Genomic DNA, 17,352 nt, shown 5'->3' with positions numbered 1-17,352 from the left:
GGTTGTCCCACAACCAGCCTACTCCACTGATTTGGCACCAGCAGACTTCTTACTCTTCCATAAGTTGAAATCAACCCTCAAAGATCACAGATTCCAGACAATAAAAGAGATCAAAGGGAATTCGCTAAGGTGTGTACAGACCATTCCAAAACTGGAGTTTCAGCAGGCATTCCAGAACTGCAAGAAACAGTGGAAGCAGTGTGTGCACAGTAGAGGGGAGTACTTTGAAGGAGACAGGTCCAAATAGTTGGTGAATATTACTATTTTCTCAATTTTGTAAAAGTTCTTCTTGAACAGCTCCTGTAGATGCCCCTTTTTGTAACTTGTGGTGCATTAACCTTTCTCTAGAAACAGCACTTGCAGCTCTTCATTCATTATACAAAGTGCGCACAAAGTCCGTATATCCCTTATATACTGGGTGAGTCACCTAAAATTACAACTGGAAATATTTCATGAACAACAAAAAAATATTGAAAAACTACTTTCGCAGATATAAATGTATGAGAGGGGCTCATCAAATTAGTGGACACAATACGTTCAACAATGTAAGGAAGTACGGATTTCAACACAAACTTGCTGGCCCCCGTGACAGAGTTGGTAGCACATTGCGCTACGACATCTTGGGTTCGAATCCCAGCCTGGGCATGGATGTTTGTGAGTGTCCATTCATCAATTTCATCATTAGGTTAGGTGGCAGAGCAGCCCTTGGCTGAACATCGCCTGCTGAATAAAGAAAATTTATTATTAATTTATTATTATTATTATTATCATTCATCCCCATCTTTGCAAATTAGCCAAAAGTGGCACAAAAAACGAAGTAAAATAAAGCAAGTCAATCAATCAATCAACACAAACTTATTTTTAAAAAAAATTGAAACCCCATATTATTTTTAGTGCAATTGAAAGTAGGGAATAATTAATTAAGAATGGCGTTTGTTACATTATAATACGTCAAGTAGTTCTCAAGTAATTGTAAGGTGAAGTTGATGCTTGACACAAACATCTCAGAAGTAGGGCTGTATGATATTTTAATATCCGCTGTTCATGTGATCCAACATTGTTGGGGTCACTTTCTGGACTGCTGCACACACCGTATTTTTGGAGTTCAGAGTTAAATAACAGAACTAACCCCTCCTTGATGAAACACCAGAGTGCATTAGATCAGAGCTTGTTGGAAGCCATGGAAGAGGAGTTGGACAATTGTCTGATCCTCGTCATATCCAGTGATTAATTTTAATTAGGGCTGAGCAGATACAGATACTGATGTATACTGGCATTGGCTGATATAAGTGATATAGGTATCGGAAAGTTCTGGTTGGGATATATTTATCAATACTTTTTCTTCATTTTCTTCTCTCGCGAATTCCAAAAAAATCCATGAGACACTTTCGCAGTGTATAATTATCCTGGAAGGTATGCACATTTGAAATTTTATTTCATTTTCCACCAGCATTATGGAAAAAAATGGATTTCATGCATACATATCAGCTATGTAGTTTAATATTCTTATGTAATTCTAGAATATTTTAAAGCAACTTGTCACATAATTGAAGTGGAATACTTACACAATAATATTAATCAATATTTTGAACAACTTTTTAAAATTTGAATTTATATCAAAATTTTTTGTGTGCATCAGCACTGAGGCAATTTTACACCCATCACACTATACGGGGTCCAGCCCCTTATCATAACAAAAATAAAAGCGTGTCTGAAAACTAAAATTTCCTTACCTTGGTTAAAAGCTGAGGCTAAAAAGGGCACTCAGCACAAATAAGGACAAAACACAGGATGACACAGAATTATACTGGCCATGGGGCCAGTCACCAGAGCGTAGTTAGTCTGCAGTCCAGGGTGTACTATGTGGAAGTGAGGTTGACCCAAACTTTTTGAAATTGTTACAAGTTTCAAGGTTCAATGTCGGTATCAGACGGAATTGGTAAGTGTATCGGAATTGGTTCAAGATGGTATAAGCTAAACTCTAATTATAATTAATGATTCAAGACTGTGTTCACCAGCCAATGCAAAGTGGGCCGGCACTCCATCATGCTGAAACCAAACACTGTTCAGAATTTCTCCATCTGGCACTTGTGGGATGAGCTACAAGTGCACACATCATTTGGAGATAACTGATGTTATCAATAGAATCATAAAAAAATACATACGAAAAGGATGCATTGCTGTCATTCCAGCTTAGATCATGACATGAGATGGATGGTGCTCACTTTTTTCAAAGAAAGTAGATTTTTCCCCCACAAAATGTGCAACGAACTTGTAAATTACCTTTATAATCGATTTGCGATTAATAGGATGCTCATAGACCCAAACAGCGATCACCAAATGCTGTTCAATTGTGTATTCACCTGTGTCAGCCATTGCTTCGACTTTCAACTGCTGTGACTCTCAGACAAACAATGAACTCAAACATGCAGTGCATCAATAGACGACATCGCCTTGAGATTTTATGACAGCATGAGAAGACGTGCCAAGGTCGTGTGAAAGTCACGAATACGAACAGGGCAGTGGAGTGTGTGCACACCCTGTGCTTCATATCCTTCATAATATCCAAATCCATACCCATGAAAAAATGGGGCAACAGATGAATAAAGATTATGATTATTATGTATGTATGTTTTGTCATGTTAAGAAAAGGCTAATTATACATTTTCACTTTTTCTCTTTTTAGAAGAAGCTAGAAGATTGATCTTTGACCAACTAATAGGAGGTAGTTAATATTTTCTTTACTTCACAGAGCCAGTTGAGACATAAGTTACTTTGAATATTTTGTTAAGTTTCTCCCATTTAGAATTTATGTAATTTTTTAGTTAAATAAAAAATATTGTACAAGGTCCGCCCATAAAGAAACCGAACTGTCAAAAAAAAAAGAACCAAACCAAATAAGAAGGTACCGTATTCTATCAACACCGCAAAGAGCTACGTATATCTAAACTTCCCGTCAGTGCATGCTTCAACCTGCTACAGGGAGTTGGTATCAGGGCAAGCATGCATCAGATGCAGGTCGTGTGCAGGCAGCGTACAAAATACGTGCACCAAGATGGAACAACGTTACACCATAAAGTTTTGTTACAAATTTGGTAAATCATTTACTGAAACGTTACAGATGATACGGGAAATGAAACCTGGTGTTTACAATGTGACCTCGAAACAAAAACACAGTGTGCGCAGTGGAAAGGACAGTTCTCGCCCGTAAAGAAAAAAGCACGGATGTCGAAATCGAAGACAAAGGTGCTGCTGATCGCATTTTTTGATTCACAAGGACTGATCCACCATGAATTTGTCCCTGAAAACCAAACAATCGATCAGTGGTATTACAAGGAAGTGCTTGGTCGACTCAGAAACTGGATGAAGTGGGATAGGAAGGACCTCTGTGACTCTGGCCAATGGTTTCTGTTACACAATAAAGATCGGCCTCATACTGCATTGTCTGTTCAACAATACCTTGCTAAGCATTCAGTGACAGTGATCAATCACCCTCCACATTCTCCGGACTTATTGCCTGCTGATTTTTTCCTTTTTCCCAAAATTAAGATGGCTATGAAAGGGCGAAGATTTGACGACGTCGCAGATATCAAATTAAATGTTACACTTATTTTGCGAACACTTACTGTCAATGACTATCAACAATGTTTCCAAGACCTGTACAAACGCTGATCACAGTGTATTGCCTCCTCTGGTGATTATTTTGAAGGTAATTACTTGTTTTCTTTCCTAAAATAAAAGTTTGGTTATTTTATGGGTGGGCCTTGTATTTATTATTTCCATATGTATGCATGTTTAATTTAATAGCATTATAACCAGAATCATGGTATCTTTTAAAATTGAAACTGCACAAAATTTGATATAACATATTTTGAGATTCGTTTTTCAAAATCATTATTTCACATCCATTTGTGCATGTGCTAAACAAAGAATGTTCAATACTGTGGTTATAAAAAAGTCAAAATGGAAGGAAATAGTTCAACTGACTGGTGTTTCTTGTAGGTTGAGGGTTATTTTTATAAACTGTCACATATTTTTCATTATTTTGGAAAAGATATAATACATATATTCAGACATGACGGCTCATAACAAGTCTGGAACTAGCACTCAGGAATGAAAATTGTTTGGAACATGTAACAATGACACTTCACTTTTACAACACACGAGATATGCCACATTAGAGTAGCTGGGTGTGAATAAGTTACCACAAAAGTCAATTTCTGAGTAGCAGACATCAAAGTCTCTTACAAGATGTAAAATAAACTAGCGAGAAACAGCAGCTAGGTTAAGGAAGTTTGCAAGATTGCTTACGACCCTTAACTTATCCATGTAAGAAAGTGGAGAAGTGGTACGCTGGCCCAGTTGTCTATAGATCGCATTAATGTGTTGTCAATACTCATTCGAGACCAAATATGAAACCTATTCTTTCAGTTGTCACTTGGGATTTGTTTTACAGAATAGCTTCTCTAATACTAATTCAGATCCTACAGAATACAAGGTGGCTCAGTCGGTAACGCGTCTGACTACCATGCTCAAGGTCCCGGGTTCGATCCCCGGCCGGTTCAAATCCGGGAACTTTTCTAACGGTGAAAGCGGCCCCGGCGCCCACCCAGCGTCGAATAACATGGGTACCTGGGGGAAACCCTGGGGGGTAAAGGCGGTCAGGGGCGTGATGCTGATCACATCACCCCCACTCACGACCGGATCAAGAAAGTGTGGGGCGTTACCCCCACACCCCCTATACGCCTTCATGGCGTTGTGCTATGCACAGGGGAACACTTTACCTTTTTTTTTTTTTTTTTACAGAATACAATATGGTAGACAGAGAGATATTTGTAGAAATCATAACCTCCTGTAGCATAGGCCCAGACTCCATGGGGCTTGGGGGAGGGGGGCTCGAGGACAACCCCCGCAATGTTAACAATGTGGGGACAGAGCCCCCAAATAATTTTGCTTAAGAGGATCTAATGTATTATTTTGCTTTTCTTTTAAAGTTTACTCTGAATGTGCCACATGAACTTAACTTTAAATACACATTTGAAATATTCTAGACCATCAACTTTGGCTAACTGAGACTGCTAAACCATCAACTTTGGGGGGACTATGACTAGATACAGCAAAACACATGACTTATTACTATATATTAAGTATATACTAAGTATATATACACATTCCAAACAATTTTTCATTCAGTAATTCCAGTGTGTTAGTTCCAGAACTGGCCACAGCCACCACACATTTACATCCTGCACATATATTACATATTTCTCAGCAGAATTATTGCAGAGAAATAGAAATTAAGTATTAGATGGTAATGGTTTGATAACTTGCAAATTAATTATAACTTCTGCAAAGCATAATTTGATATTATTAATAATTTAATTTAAAAAATATACTTTACATTTAATGGATGAATCAAATTTTATTGGATTAACAATAACATTGTACGTTAAAAAAAACAATGAGAAAAACATACAAATAACATTAGAAGATGAAAGAGGTAGTTGCTTTGATTTATCGATTTTCATTTTTTAAATAAAGAGGGAAGCTTGAGAAAAAATACTTCTCATATGGTACATTTTGGTAATGACATATTTACTGATTTTTTTCCAGATGATGGCGAGAATTCAGAATACAATTTCCGCACCTTTATTTGCATGCTTGTTCAGTAAGTATTCCTGCATTCCTACAAAATATATGAAGTCTGACAATTAGGTATGCGAACTCATCATAGACAAAATGCTACATACCTTATTGCTGAATACCACTATGGCTGCCTTTGAAGTACTCCCCTTGGGAAATATGTACCGACCCCAGTGTCTAGTAAAAAAAAAAGGTAAAGTGCTTCCATGTGCTTAGCACCATGCCATGAAGGCATATAGGGGGTGTGGGGGTAACACCCCACACTTTCTTGATCCGGTCGTGAGTGGGGGTGATGTGATCAGCATCACGCCCCTGACTGCCTTTACCCCCCAGGGTTTCCCCCAGGTACACCAGTGTCTAGTCCACCCTTCAAAGCAATTTTGGAATTCTTTTTCTAGAATGGCCATCAGAGCTGTTGTTGTATTACGCTTGATGACCTGAATGTCATCAAAATGTCTTCCTTTCAATATCTCCTTACCTTCAGATAAAGGAAAAAGTTATTGGGGTCAGATAAGGTGAGTAGGAAGAGTGTTCTAATACAGTTATTTGTTTAGTGGCTAAACACTCCCTCACAGACAATGCCGTGTGAGCTGGTGGATTGTTGTGTTGCAAGAGCCATGAGTTGTTTGCGAAAAGTTCAAGTTATTGACATTTAACTTTTTTACACAGCCATTTCAGCACTTCCAAATAGTAAATTTGGTAACTGTTTGTCCAGTTGGTACAAGTTTATAATGAATAAACCCTCTGATGTCGAAAAGAGTTAGGAACATCATCTTGACTCTTGATTTGGACTGACAGAAGTTTTTTAGGTCATGGGGAATTAGCAGACTTCAATTGTGCAGTTTAATGCTTTGTTTCAAGATCATATTGGTACACCCATGTTTCATCACCAGTGATAGCATGACCCAAAACATTGTTTTGCATCTCCAAAAGGTCTTAGCAAACTTTGACAACTCAGGTTTTAATGCTCTTAATTTATTTCATATTAATTCGAACATAATCTCACCTATTTTTTGCTTATTCGTGTATTGGCTCTCAACAGTACATTGCAGGAGGTTTTTGATCCAACCACCATTCTTCTTAATTGTTGTGATTAGCCAAAAGTAATGGAAAAGAGACACAAAAATAGTAAAGTAGAAAAACATGCAAGTCAATAGGAAAATTAATAACTAGTTCATGCTTACTGCCTATTTTGGTGCCTTCAGTTGCCTATTTTACAAGTTCTATTTAGTGCCTATAAATCCACACCTCACTGATAAGATGTGTAGTACCTACAGGGCTTATTGTGATTACTATTGTTATGATTTATATAAATTAAAAACTTTAGAGATATGCATGCAAGTATACCCTAAAATTACCAATATATGACCAAAAAACTGAACATATTGCTAAAAAATTGCAAAGTATGCCTCCTATTTTTATTTGTATTTTAAATACAAAATTATTATTTTCTTCTGCAGTAAAGTGTGCTTAAATATATTGTTGGCTGTATAAAGAGATAAAATATATACCAAATTATTTTTGGGTGTGTAGGAACTCTTGGTTCTTTCCTAGCACATTCCTTTACTTAATTGTAACACAATTCTAAGAAAAAGGGGGTGGAGAAGTCAAGGAAATGCCTTCTTTATTAATGGCATATGCATGAGTTGATGAACATCTGGAGAAATGTTAAAAATATCATAAATATGATTTTTCCCATGTTTTCATAAAATATAACAAACTAAATATGGTAAAACTACCAGCATAAGTGAGTTCACAAAAGCTAGAAATGTGCTTAAAATAACTTATGCATGGAAAAACAGGACAGGATAAAAATATGACATACCATAAAAATACTAGCTGTAGTGAATGCATTCTGTAAACACAGCTCCAATGTATTGATTGCATGTTGAAATTTCAACAAATTATAAAGGCTCGACCAGGGCTCGAACCTGGGTTTCTGGCATAACGTTCTATTACTCTATCAACTGCAGTACTGCGCCAGCCCTGTCTTCACCAGATTTTTCACTGCTGCTCTTTTACATGCATGGAATTCTCTCTGCCAGTGCTACCGCAACAGTATCTGTTGCCTCTGAGCCTGTATTTTCAGTTTCAATTTCTACATAGTGCGAGGAGTGTATCATAATGATTTACAATTTCGAATGCCCAGCATCCCATGGTTGACCACTGGGCTTGTCATGCCAAATACAGGTAGCTAGTACCTTGGTCTATCACCTGATATCAGCACTGGACAGATGCGGGCCAATCCACGTGAGCCATGGTGCATTTTCTGCAACACTGTCAGCATGTGTGCTGACAACATGGAAGGACAGCGCTGGATGATGTGGTTCTTTTGGAAAGAGGGCGTGAGTACCCTAGAAAACCAAAGACGATAGTTAGGGGAGTATGGTGTGTGTGACAGTACCTGAAACCCCATCTTGGTAATACCATGAGCAGGAGACGAAAGCCGAATCAATGCAATCGAAGCACCAGAAATTCTGGACAGCATCCTCAGCTTGCAAGCAATGGCCACAATCTCTTGGGACACTCAGGGCATCATCGTCATCAACTGGCTTGAACCGGGAACCTCCATTAACAGCACAGCATGTGTGCCCACTCTCCGCAGATTGCATCGCCCCATTTATAAGATTTAGCAAGGGAAGTGGTCGAAAGGTGTGCTTTTGTGACATATGTATGTCCGTATATCAATCTGGAAACAACCACCGTCACTGCCAAGATGGGGTTTCAGGTGCTGCCACACACATGATACTCCCTTAACTATTGTCTGTGATTTTCTACGGTAGTCATGCCCTCTTTCCAAAAGAACCACATCATCCAACATTGTCCTTCCATGTTGTCTGTTCACATGCTGACAGTGGTGCAGAAAATGCACCATGGCTCACGTGGATTGGCCCGCTTCTGTCCAGTGCTGATATCAGGTGATAGACCAAGGTACTAGCTACCTGTGTTTAGTATGACAAGCCCAATGGTCAACCATGGGATGCTGGACATTCGAAATTGTAAATCGTTATGATACACCCCTCGTACATTTCTTGTGTGTGCCAAATTGTAAGGTAATGATTGCATGAGTGTGAACTTATTTCTCTTCCTTGTTTTTCAGCCTTTTGGTGTATCGTGGATTTGTAAAGGAGGAACTACTCATGTTGTTTAGCAATAGATTTCATCTGTGTTTTATAAACCTAGGAACTATTGGTGAAGGAGGTTTTGGAAAAGTTTTCAAAGTTTGTTGTAAGAATGATGGAGAAATCTATGCCATGAAGAGGATTCTCTTTGAGTAAGTGTTGCGAGTTTTCAATTGCATCTGATGAGTTTCTTTTATCCCTTGATGTTGGGCTAAGGTTCTCTAATTCATTAATTCATATGATTTATAATTTTCTAACTCCTTTCATCTCACATGGAAGTACTGCGAAAATTGTTTATTTCATTTTTTGCTTGCATTGTAGAATTATTTCTCTTGTAGTTTACGGCTGTTACAAGCATAAAAACACATTTTTTTGTTGTGACGTTTCAGGAGAACACACTCTCCCTTCATCAGACATTTATTTTTAGTTTCATTGAAGATGCAGTTATAACTATGGTTAAAAAATTTTACAAAAAAGAATCAGTTAAACAATGGACCTTGTCAATGTTACATTGCTGTAACATAGCAACTTAACTGTGAAACAAGCAGTCTGTTTTATTATTATTTTAGATGAAAATTTTTATCACATTTTAAAATTATAAACCCCAAATATCATCAGGCAATTCACAATCATCTTCTCTTTTACAGACATTCTTGATATCTTACTCTCAATTTATGTTCCTCTTTCAATGTAAGGGACCAAGTTTCGCATCCATATAATAATACAGGCAAAATTATTGTTTTGTATATTTTAACTTTTAGTTTCTTAGATATTAAACGAGAAGACAAAAGTTTATGAAGAGAAAAGTAACATGCATTTCCTGAATTAAGCCTGCTTTTTATTTCCTCTTTAATATCATTTTCGTTTGTTAGTATTACTCCTAAGTACTTGAATTTGGAAACTGGTTCAAACGAGTTGTTATCAATAATTAGATTTTTATTAGTACCTAACACTTGGTTTCGGCCTGTAAGCATATATTTAGTTTTCTCTTTGCTAACTTCCAAACCTATCTCTTTAGCTGCTTTGAAAAATATGTTAGCATTATTCTTAATTGTATTTATATCATCCCCTAATAAGTCTACATCATATCTGCATATGCTAACAACTGAGTCACATCGTTTAATTTTATTCCTTTGTTAGTTTCTTTTACCTTCCTAACAGCATATTCTAAGGCAAAATTAAAGAACAATGGAGATAATGCATCTCCTTGTTTTAACACATCATAAATTGTAAATTTATCAGACACATTAATAGCCACATGAATTTTACTTTCTGTTTCACTGGTGCATACTTTTATCATATTAACAACCTTCTTAGGTATTCCAATCTCGACTAATATATTATATAATTTATTTTTTTTGACTGAATCATATGCTTTTTTGAAATCAATGAACAGCTGATGGACGCTTTGATTATATTCCCAATTTTTCTCAAGTGTCTGTCTGATGTGAAAAATTTGATGTGTTACGTTTAAATCCACATTGATAATCACCTATAATTTCATTAGCATATGGGGTTAGTCTTGTTAAAAGAATGTTAGATAATATTTTATATGTTGTTGAGAGTAGAGAATTTCCACGGTAATTATTGCAGTTCATTTTATCATCTTTCTAAACACAGGAACAATTATGGATTCTTTCCACTGTTGAGGGATTTCTTCTTTATTCCATATTAAACAAATTAATTTATGAATTTGACATATTAAGGAATTTCCACCATATTTAATTAACACAGCTGGCATTAAATCAATGCCAGGTGCTTTGTTATTCTTTAGCCTTTTCTTCAGTCAAGTTAGGTTCCGGAACTAAAGGTTCTGCTGTGTGTACTTCATTTACTTCTTATTTATCTCCTACATGAACATTTAAGAGGTCATTAAAGTAGTTCTTCCATCTATTTAAAATATCGCTTGGATCGGCCAAAAAATCACCGTTTTTATCTTTTATCAAGTTTACTTTAGGTTGCCACCCCTTTCTAAATTCATTTACACCTTTATATAAATCTCTGATATTTTTGTTTTTGCTGTTTGTTTCAATTTCATTAATTTTACTTTTCAAGTAATCTCTTTTTTTACTTCAAAACGTGCGGTTAACTTCTCGCTTTATTCTATTATAATTGCTTAGATTTGTATCTTCAGAGTTATTTAACCACCTAAGTCTAGCCTGATTTCTTATTTCTATTACATTATGACATTCGTTATCAAACCATGGCTTACTTTTTCTTGGTTTATGGTGTCCTATACTTTATTTAGCTGTTGATTCTATTGCATTACGTATGTGCTCCCAATTCTTATTTAAGTCTGTTTCATTTATATTTTCATCATCATTTAAATCCTGCAAAACATCGAATCTATTTGACAGTTTAATTTGGTAAACTTTCTTAATTCTTTCATCAGCAAATTTTCCTGTATTAAATTTTAGAACTTTTAGATTTTGTTGCTTATGATTTATCACTGCGAGTCTTTCTCTTAATTTAGCAATTACTAAATAATGGTCACTGGCAATCAAACTAAAAATATATGTCTGATGAAGGGAGCATATTCTCCTGAAATGTTACAACAAAAAAATGTGTTTTTATGATTGTAACAACTGTAAACTACAAGAAAAATAGTTTATTTTAATTTTTAATTTGTTCAATGAGTTTAAAATTTGAATATATATATAAGCTTCATAAGAGACAGTGCATTATTTTGTTTTTAAAATTCTATGTTTTTTAATATTGTATTAATGAATATTATATTTTTTGACTGGGGGGATTCTTAGTTTCGTCTTGTCTTCTACAAGGCTTGGGCAAATATAAATTATAATGCATAAAAGATCAATACCTGTAATTCCTTTATCGAAAGCAAAGTAGCTAATTTTCAACTCTGTCTATTTGACAACACACGTGTGCCAGCACTCTCCCAAACTTTTGCCTACTCAGATGCTTCTTGACCTAAGAAAATATAGTCTCACAGTGAAAGGTCCAGACCGTACAGAGGATGTGGGACATGATTCAATTTCAGTTTCTGGATTGTAGCCATGACTCATGCAGCCATATGTGGACGGCCATTATTCTGCAGAAATGACACCATCATTTGTGATCTTTTCCTTTGTTCTTGATGGCAGTCTTTACTGGACCTTCAAGGAGCCTTGTGTAATATTCTGCATTACAATACTCTGTGAGGAAATCCAGGTGCAGTGCTTTTAAGAGTCCCAGAAGAAGCTGGTCAGCATCTTTGGAAATAATCCATTGACATCAAAGAAGCATCGCCTATCTGTTCGTACCATGACAACAATGTCTGTGCCATTTGTATCCATGTAATCTTGTGTTAGTCCAACAGCAATTGTGGAACCAACTGGGTGCACACTTTCATATATCCAAGGTGCTTTCTGATGATGTCTTCCATGCTACCTTCACTGATGTTCTATATGCCAGCCAACTCACACAGCTATTCATCTCTTCTCCTAAATGAGTTAGTTGACATGCTCAATGTTCTCAGGTATTAAGGACATCTTGGGCTGGCGTGCATATGGTTCATTTCCATGATTTCCCAACCCTTCTTAAAGGCACTACACCACTTATATGCACTAACATCTCACAGCATATTCTCACCGTACTGTTATTTCAGATGGCTACAGCCTTCTTTGGTGAGGAATTTGATTACAATGCACTGTTCCATGCTGACATGAACCTTTCATTCACAAGTTGTTCTCATGACTAACTCACTGCACACCTTCGACAGTATTGCCAACCTCCCAATACCACACCTGTTCTTGCACCAAGTGGCAGTGTTGCACTATGTACAATGAATTATGAATTTACATTTGGCCAAGCCTTACATATACAGTAGCCTCAGTCTAGACTCAAATTTCACATCTCTTTCTTCTATTTATATAAGTTATGCATGCTTGATGTTCATACATTTGGTGTTTCATTTTTCTGATTATGCAGAATTAAAATTTAAACATTTTAGCTCAATCTTACTGTATTGTATAATCAGTGACTTAAGGTGATCTCGGCACTAGGGGTAGCAATTGTATGTCTTCAAAGCATCAGGTATCTCCCTCTCCCCCCTCCCCCGACATCCACATGTATAGATTTCACTTTCAGTGTTGTTTCAGCACAGACGAAAGAATTTATTATTTCATACGACCTAAAATATAACATTATAATAAAAAAACCTTTTTGGTTGGACCTATGCATGCAACAACTGCATGGTCTAGTCGGTATGATGTCTGACTGCCACGTTGGGGACCACATTTGATTCCTGGGGTGGGTGATCTAAAGCCAGAATATTTCCAGCCTTGTCACTACATAAAGCAGCTCTGAGGCTCACCCAACCTCAAATCAATGGGTATCTTTGTGGGTAAGGGCAGCCAGAGTGTGGTACCGATTAGATCACATCACCTCTGAAATGGGCTGAAATCAAGAATGTGTGGAGCCCTATCCCACATCCCCTTAATATGACTCCGTGGCACAGTGCTATATGAACGAGGAACTTCACCTATGCACGCAAGCACACAGACACACACACACACACACACACAGAAGGGAATTTTAAGAAAGCTCTCTTTGAAAACAATAAGCACTCAAAAGAAAGGCATTGAATTCAAATTCCGAGTACAGTATGAATGTTTAGGACTTTCCTCATCACTACCATGAGTTCGTTAGCAGAGGCGAGGCAGGCGTCCGGTCAACGGGAGATGTGGCAATGACAAAGCAAAATAATAAAAATTTTGCTTTTTAAATATTTTAGAGAAGAAGTAAAAAATAAGTCAGAATACTCGCATATTTGAGCGAAATTAGTCATGCGATGCCACGAAACGGCTAGAAATACGCAAGAGATTCGCTAATTTTAAAGTTTAACGCATCGAAAGGAGAGCCCAGTTCTACACCCGTTCCCAACCATCCCGCTACGTTTCCTGTTGAGTGCAATGGTGTCAGGCAGGCCAATTCATCGCAGCAGATCTGCAAATCCAAGGTCCTTCGACCGCTTTTCCCCCGCTCTTGAAGGTCTAGTCATAAAATACCTTTATTTCAGCCCCCTTGTTTACAAACACGGCAGGGTTTCTGTGATGACATCAAGATGAAACTTCTCAGAATGTCCAGCACTGTAGGCCTAAAGCATATGCAACGCTCTTATTTTTAAGAGAAAAACACATTGAAGAGCATCGCAATGCAACTTACACAGAATACATGAAAGTAATGGTGCATAGAAGAAAATATAAGTAAGCAAAAGCATAAATTTCCCCACGGTTAGTGCTAGAAAGAACTGAAAGAAAAGCAGTTCTGGATCCATTGAATTTCCTTCACAGTATTTCTCCTTTTCATTATTTTTTTTTTTATCCTGCGGTTCAAATATTGACTTTGGAAAATAATATTCTTGCTTTAAAAAACATGAAGTACTTCATGTTGTTTCATGTTTACTATGCTTACGAATGACAAAAGTGATCAAGATTTTTGTTCACGGGGTGACAGATATACTTACTTAGACAGAACCTTTTCCTTAACATATCTTACTTTCACATCAGGGATGATCAAAAACATCAGGATTCCGGAAGATTTTAAATTCAGATTCGGAAATTTTACTACCCAGATTTCGGAGGCAACCCAAATTTTGGAGAGAGAGGTTTAACAATTTTTCCATTTTTCGGGTAGAATTTAAGAAAGTTTAGTCTTCCTTATTTTACGATCATATAATCTGCAGAAAAAAATGAATTTGGCCATCTCCACTTCACACGTCTGTACGAACACTGTTATCATCATTATCAATGTAGGATGATCCCCCCCTCCTCCATGGTTGAAAGATTGACCCTGACGTTTGGCAAGTCTTGCGATGACTATGTAAAAATGTCACACTTCACCACTTGTCGTTAGCCATTTTTATTGTCACTTCACAATTAAAGTTCAAAAACCAGAAAAGTGACATGAAATGGCAAAAATGTAAATTAGCACAGTGAGAAAACTGATAGATTTTGTGTACGCAGTTTTTCACTGTACTTTGTCTGACAAAGTACAATACACCACGTCCCAACCCACTCCTTCACGAATATATAAATTTCAGATTGTTAGGCTTATCAAAATGTATTGATGAGTTCTCTACTTGCGGACGAGATTATTGCAATTAAAGATAATAATACTACTAAGACGAGAGTTTTTTTGCATAATTTCAATCCTTATGGGAGAAAAAGGAAATGTTTCCAGTAATTCGTCTGCACAAAAAATACTCACTTTCTCATTGCATAAATAATAAGACTTGAAGCCATAATTATATATAAATATAATGAGTAAGATTTGTGATGTAAAAATTGGAATAACACGCCCCAAGTTTCTCGGTCAAAAGGGAATTGAGGGAAACCAATCTTCTATCTCCTATGTAGGTGATAGACTGGGCTATCTGTAAAAAAATAGGCTTTCAACCATGGCTCTTGTTGGAGGGTTCGAGGCGACGAGGTCGGGAAATCAACACAGAAATCTTTCCGAGACAGCCTGAAACTGGTCTGGCGGTGGAAAGGTCAGCTGGAGTAGTTCCTTCCAGGCTGCCTGGCAATCGTACCAAGTGGTGAGAAGCATGTGAAAAAAAAATGTTGCATATGAGCTGCAGCTTCGAGAAGACAATAAATATTGCAATTTGAAAATAATTAGATGTGTGAGATCATTGATCTATCACTGCTAGACTAGCCACTCCTCAGTGCACGACACTGTGTATAATTAACACTACCTACTTCAAATAGATGGAAATATATGTATTCACAGGTGTACTTTTTTAAATTGAGATTTTCATTATTCAGCTACTGTTTTTCCTTAAAGTCATTCACTTGCATACTTCAATCTCAACTATTGTTGTCAGAATTTTTTTCAGCATGAGCTGGGAATTCTTTCAGCAGGTTTCAAGGCAGTGGTAAAATGGCATTGCTTTAGTCTTTTAACAGCATGATAATTCCCTGTCTCTTCAATGAACCATTTTTTGGCACCAGTACAATATGTTTTAACATTGTAAAGTGAACATGGATGCTTATGATGGGTAAGTATACCTGTTACTTAGAGATATTGTAGATCAACTAAAGAGTGGGGCAAAAAAAAAAAGGTAATCGAAACATGGAAATGAGATATAACTTCGGTTACCTTTTTACTTGCCCCACCCTGTACAATGATTATATTGTAGTGAGAGTTGCTTACACTGAAGATCATATTATTATTTTTTCACTACTGCAAAATGATAACAGTATTTAAGATTTTTATCAACTGCATTGGAAATATATATATATTTTTTAAAATTATACTTTATCCCGAGTAACCACAACTATTGGACCAACTGCAGTTTTGTGTGGAAAAGGTTGGGCATACATTAGTGGCAAATTGAAATTTGTCTTACGTTGGGCCAATGGTTGTTGCCAATGCTTGCCCACATGGAAAAGTGAGTCAAAATCAGTTTTAAAAACTACTGTTAAGACAATTTTCAAGAGTATGCTGTAAATTCTAGAGGATAAAAAAAAGTGTTTCTTTTCGAATATTTCAGTCACAGCACATACTGGAAATATAATATTATGTTAATCAAAGTAGAAGCTATTTTTAACTTGTAGTCATTCACCAGTCCTTTGTCAGCTGCCATGGATGAAAGATGTGTTGGGAATTGTTGATTGTTTGTCTGTTTAAGAGCTGTAGCATAAAAATAACATTCTTACAGGTATTCTTGTGAAGGTGGATCAAGATCCACATATGTAAAGTAAACGTTATGCACAGACTAAATTCCATGAAAAGTGGAAAACTAAATAAACTCAAGAAAGTATCTTGTGCTACCACTTAAAAGTACCTTGAAAACAATGATACCACATGAACGAGAAAGTGCTGTGTATTATTTCATTTTACACAAATAATTTGTACTAGAGTTTATATTTGGCCTTACAATAATTTATGTATATATCAGAACACAAACCTATCTATACTTTAATTTTCAGTTCGTTTACTCAACATAAAAACCACACGTTGAGCCAACGTTGGAACTACGGCCAAAATTACCATTGTCCAATGGTATGTTCTTAAGTTTAGCCAACAGTTTTTTAGTATGGTTGGCCCAACCACTTTTAGTTACTTGGGATGCTGCCCTAAAATTGCTTTAACACTACTGTATTACTGAGGATGTGAATATGCACTACAGGGCTCGATGCATTGACCACACTCCACCTAACAAAACGCCACGTGGCAGGATTTGGCTCTCAAAAAGCTGCTGTGCCACGGAGCTTAAGTTTTAATCACATTAAAAATAGTGTCATTCAATAGAATAATTCATTTTCTGCAAAATACAAGTGCAAAGTAAATGCAAATTTCATGTAAATTTTACATAATTTCCAGGACATTTAGACTCTGTGCATGTCTTACACAGCATTTTGCTGACTCAGCAAGACACAACATGCTGGAAAAGTATTGGCTAGCATCAGTGACTGAATTCAGAATGATACTTTCTGATTCCAATACTGATATTATCGGAAAATAGGCTCAGTTCTGTGATACATAACTTGAATTTGAATTTTCTTTTCTACCGTTGACCCTTGATTAAAAGGGCATGGAAAACGTCAAGATACATAATGAGATATTAATTAATTTAGTA

The 17,352-nt window shown here is 36.5% G+C and overlaps 1 protein-coding gene across 3 annotated transcripts in view; it reads left to right on the top strand.

Moving 5' to 3' along the window:
* LOC145980102 (eukaryotic translation initiation factor 2-alpha kinase 1-like) overlaps window positions 1–17,352 on the top strand; it is an 82,648-nt gene that overhangs the window by 40,684 nt on the left and 24,612 nt on the right. For 2 of the 3 annotated variants that reach the window (XM_083113105.1, XM_083113107.1), the window contains exons 4-6: window positions 2,687–2,725; window positions 5,614–5,668; window positions 8,744–8,917. In XM_083113105.1, coding sequence (XP_082969231.1) covers window positions 2,687–2,725; window positions 5,614–5,668; window positions 8,744–8,917 — 268 coding nt within the window. The remainder of the gene's footprint in view (window positions 1–2,686; window positions 2,726–5,613; window positions 5,669–8,743; window positions 8,918–17,352) is intronic. The other variant, XM_083113106.1, reaches the window with a different exon arrangement.

This window comes from Lepisma saccharinum, chromosome 27 (genome assembly GCF_977018435.1).
Source record: "Lepisma saccharinum chromosome 27, izLepSacc3.1, whole genome shotgun sequence".
NCBI lineage: Eukaryota > Metazoa > Arthropoda > Insecta > Zygentoma > Lepismatidae > Lepisma > Lepisma saccharinum.
Note: the sequence above shows the minus strand (reverse complement) of the source record. Positions and strands in the feature narration are given on the sequence as shown.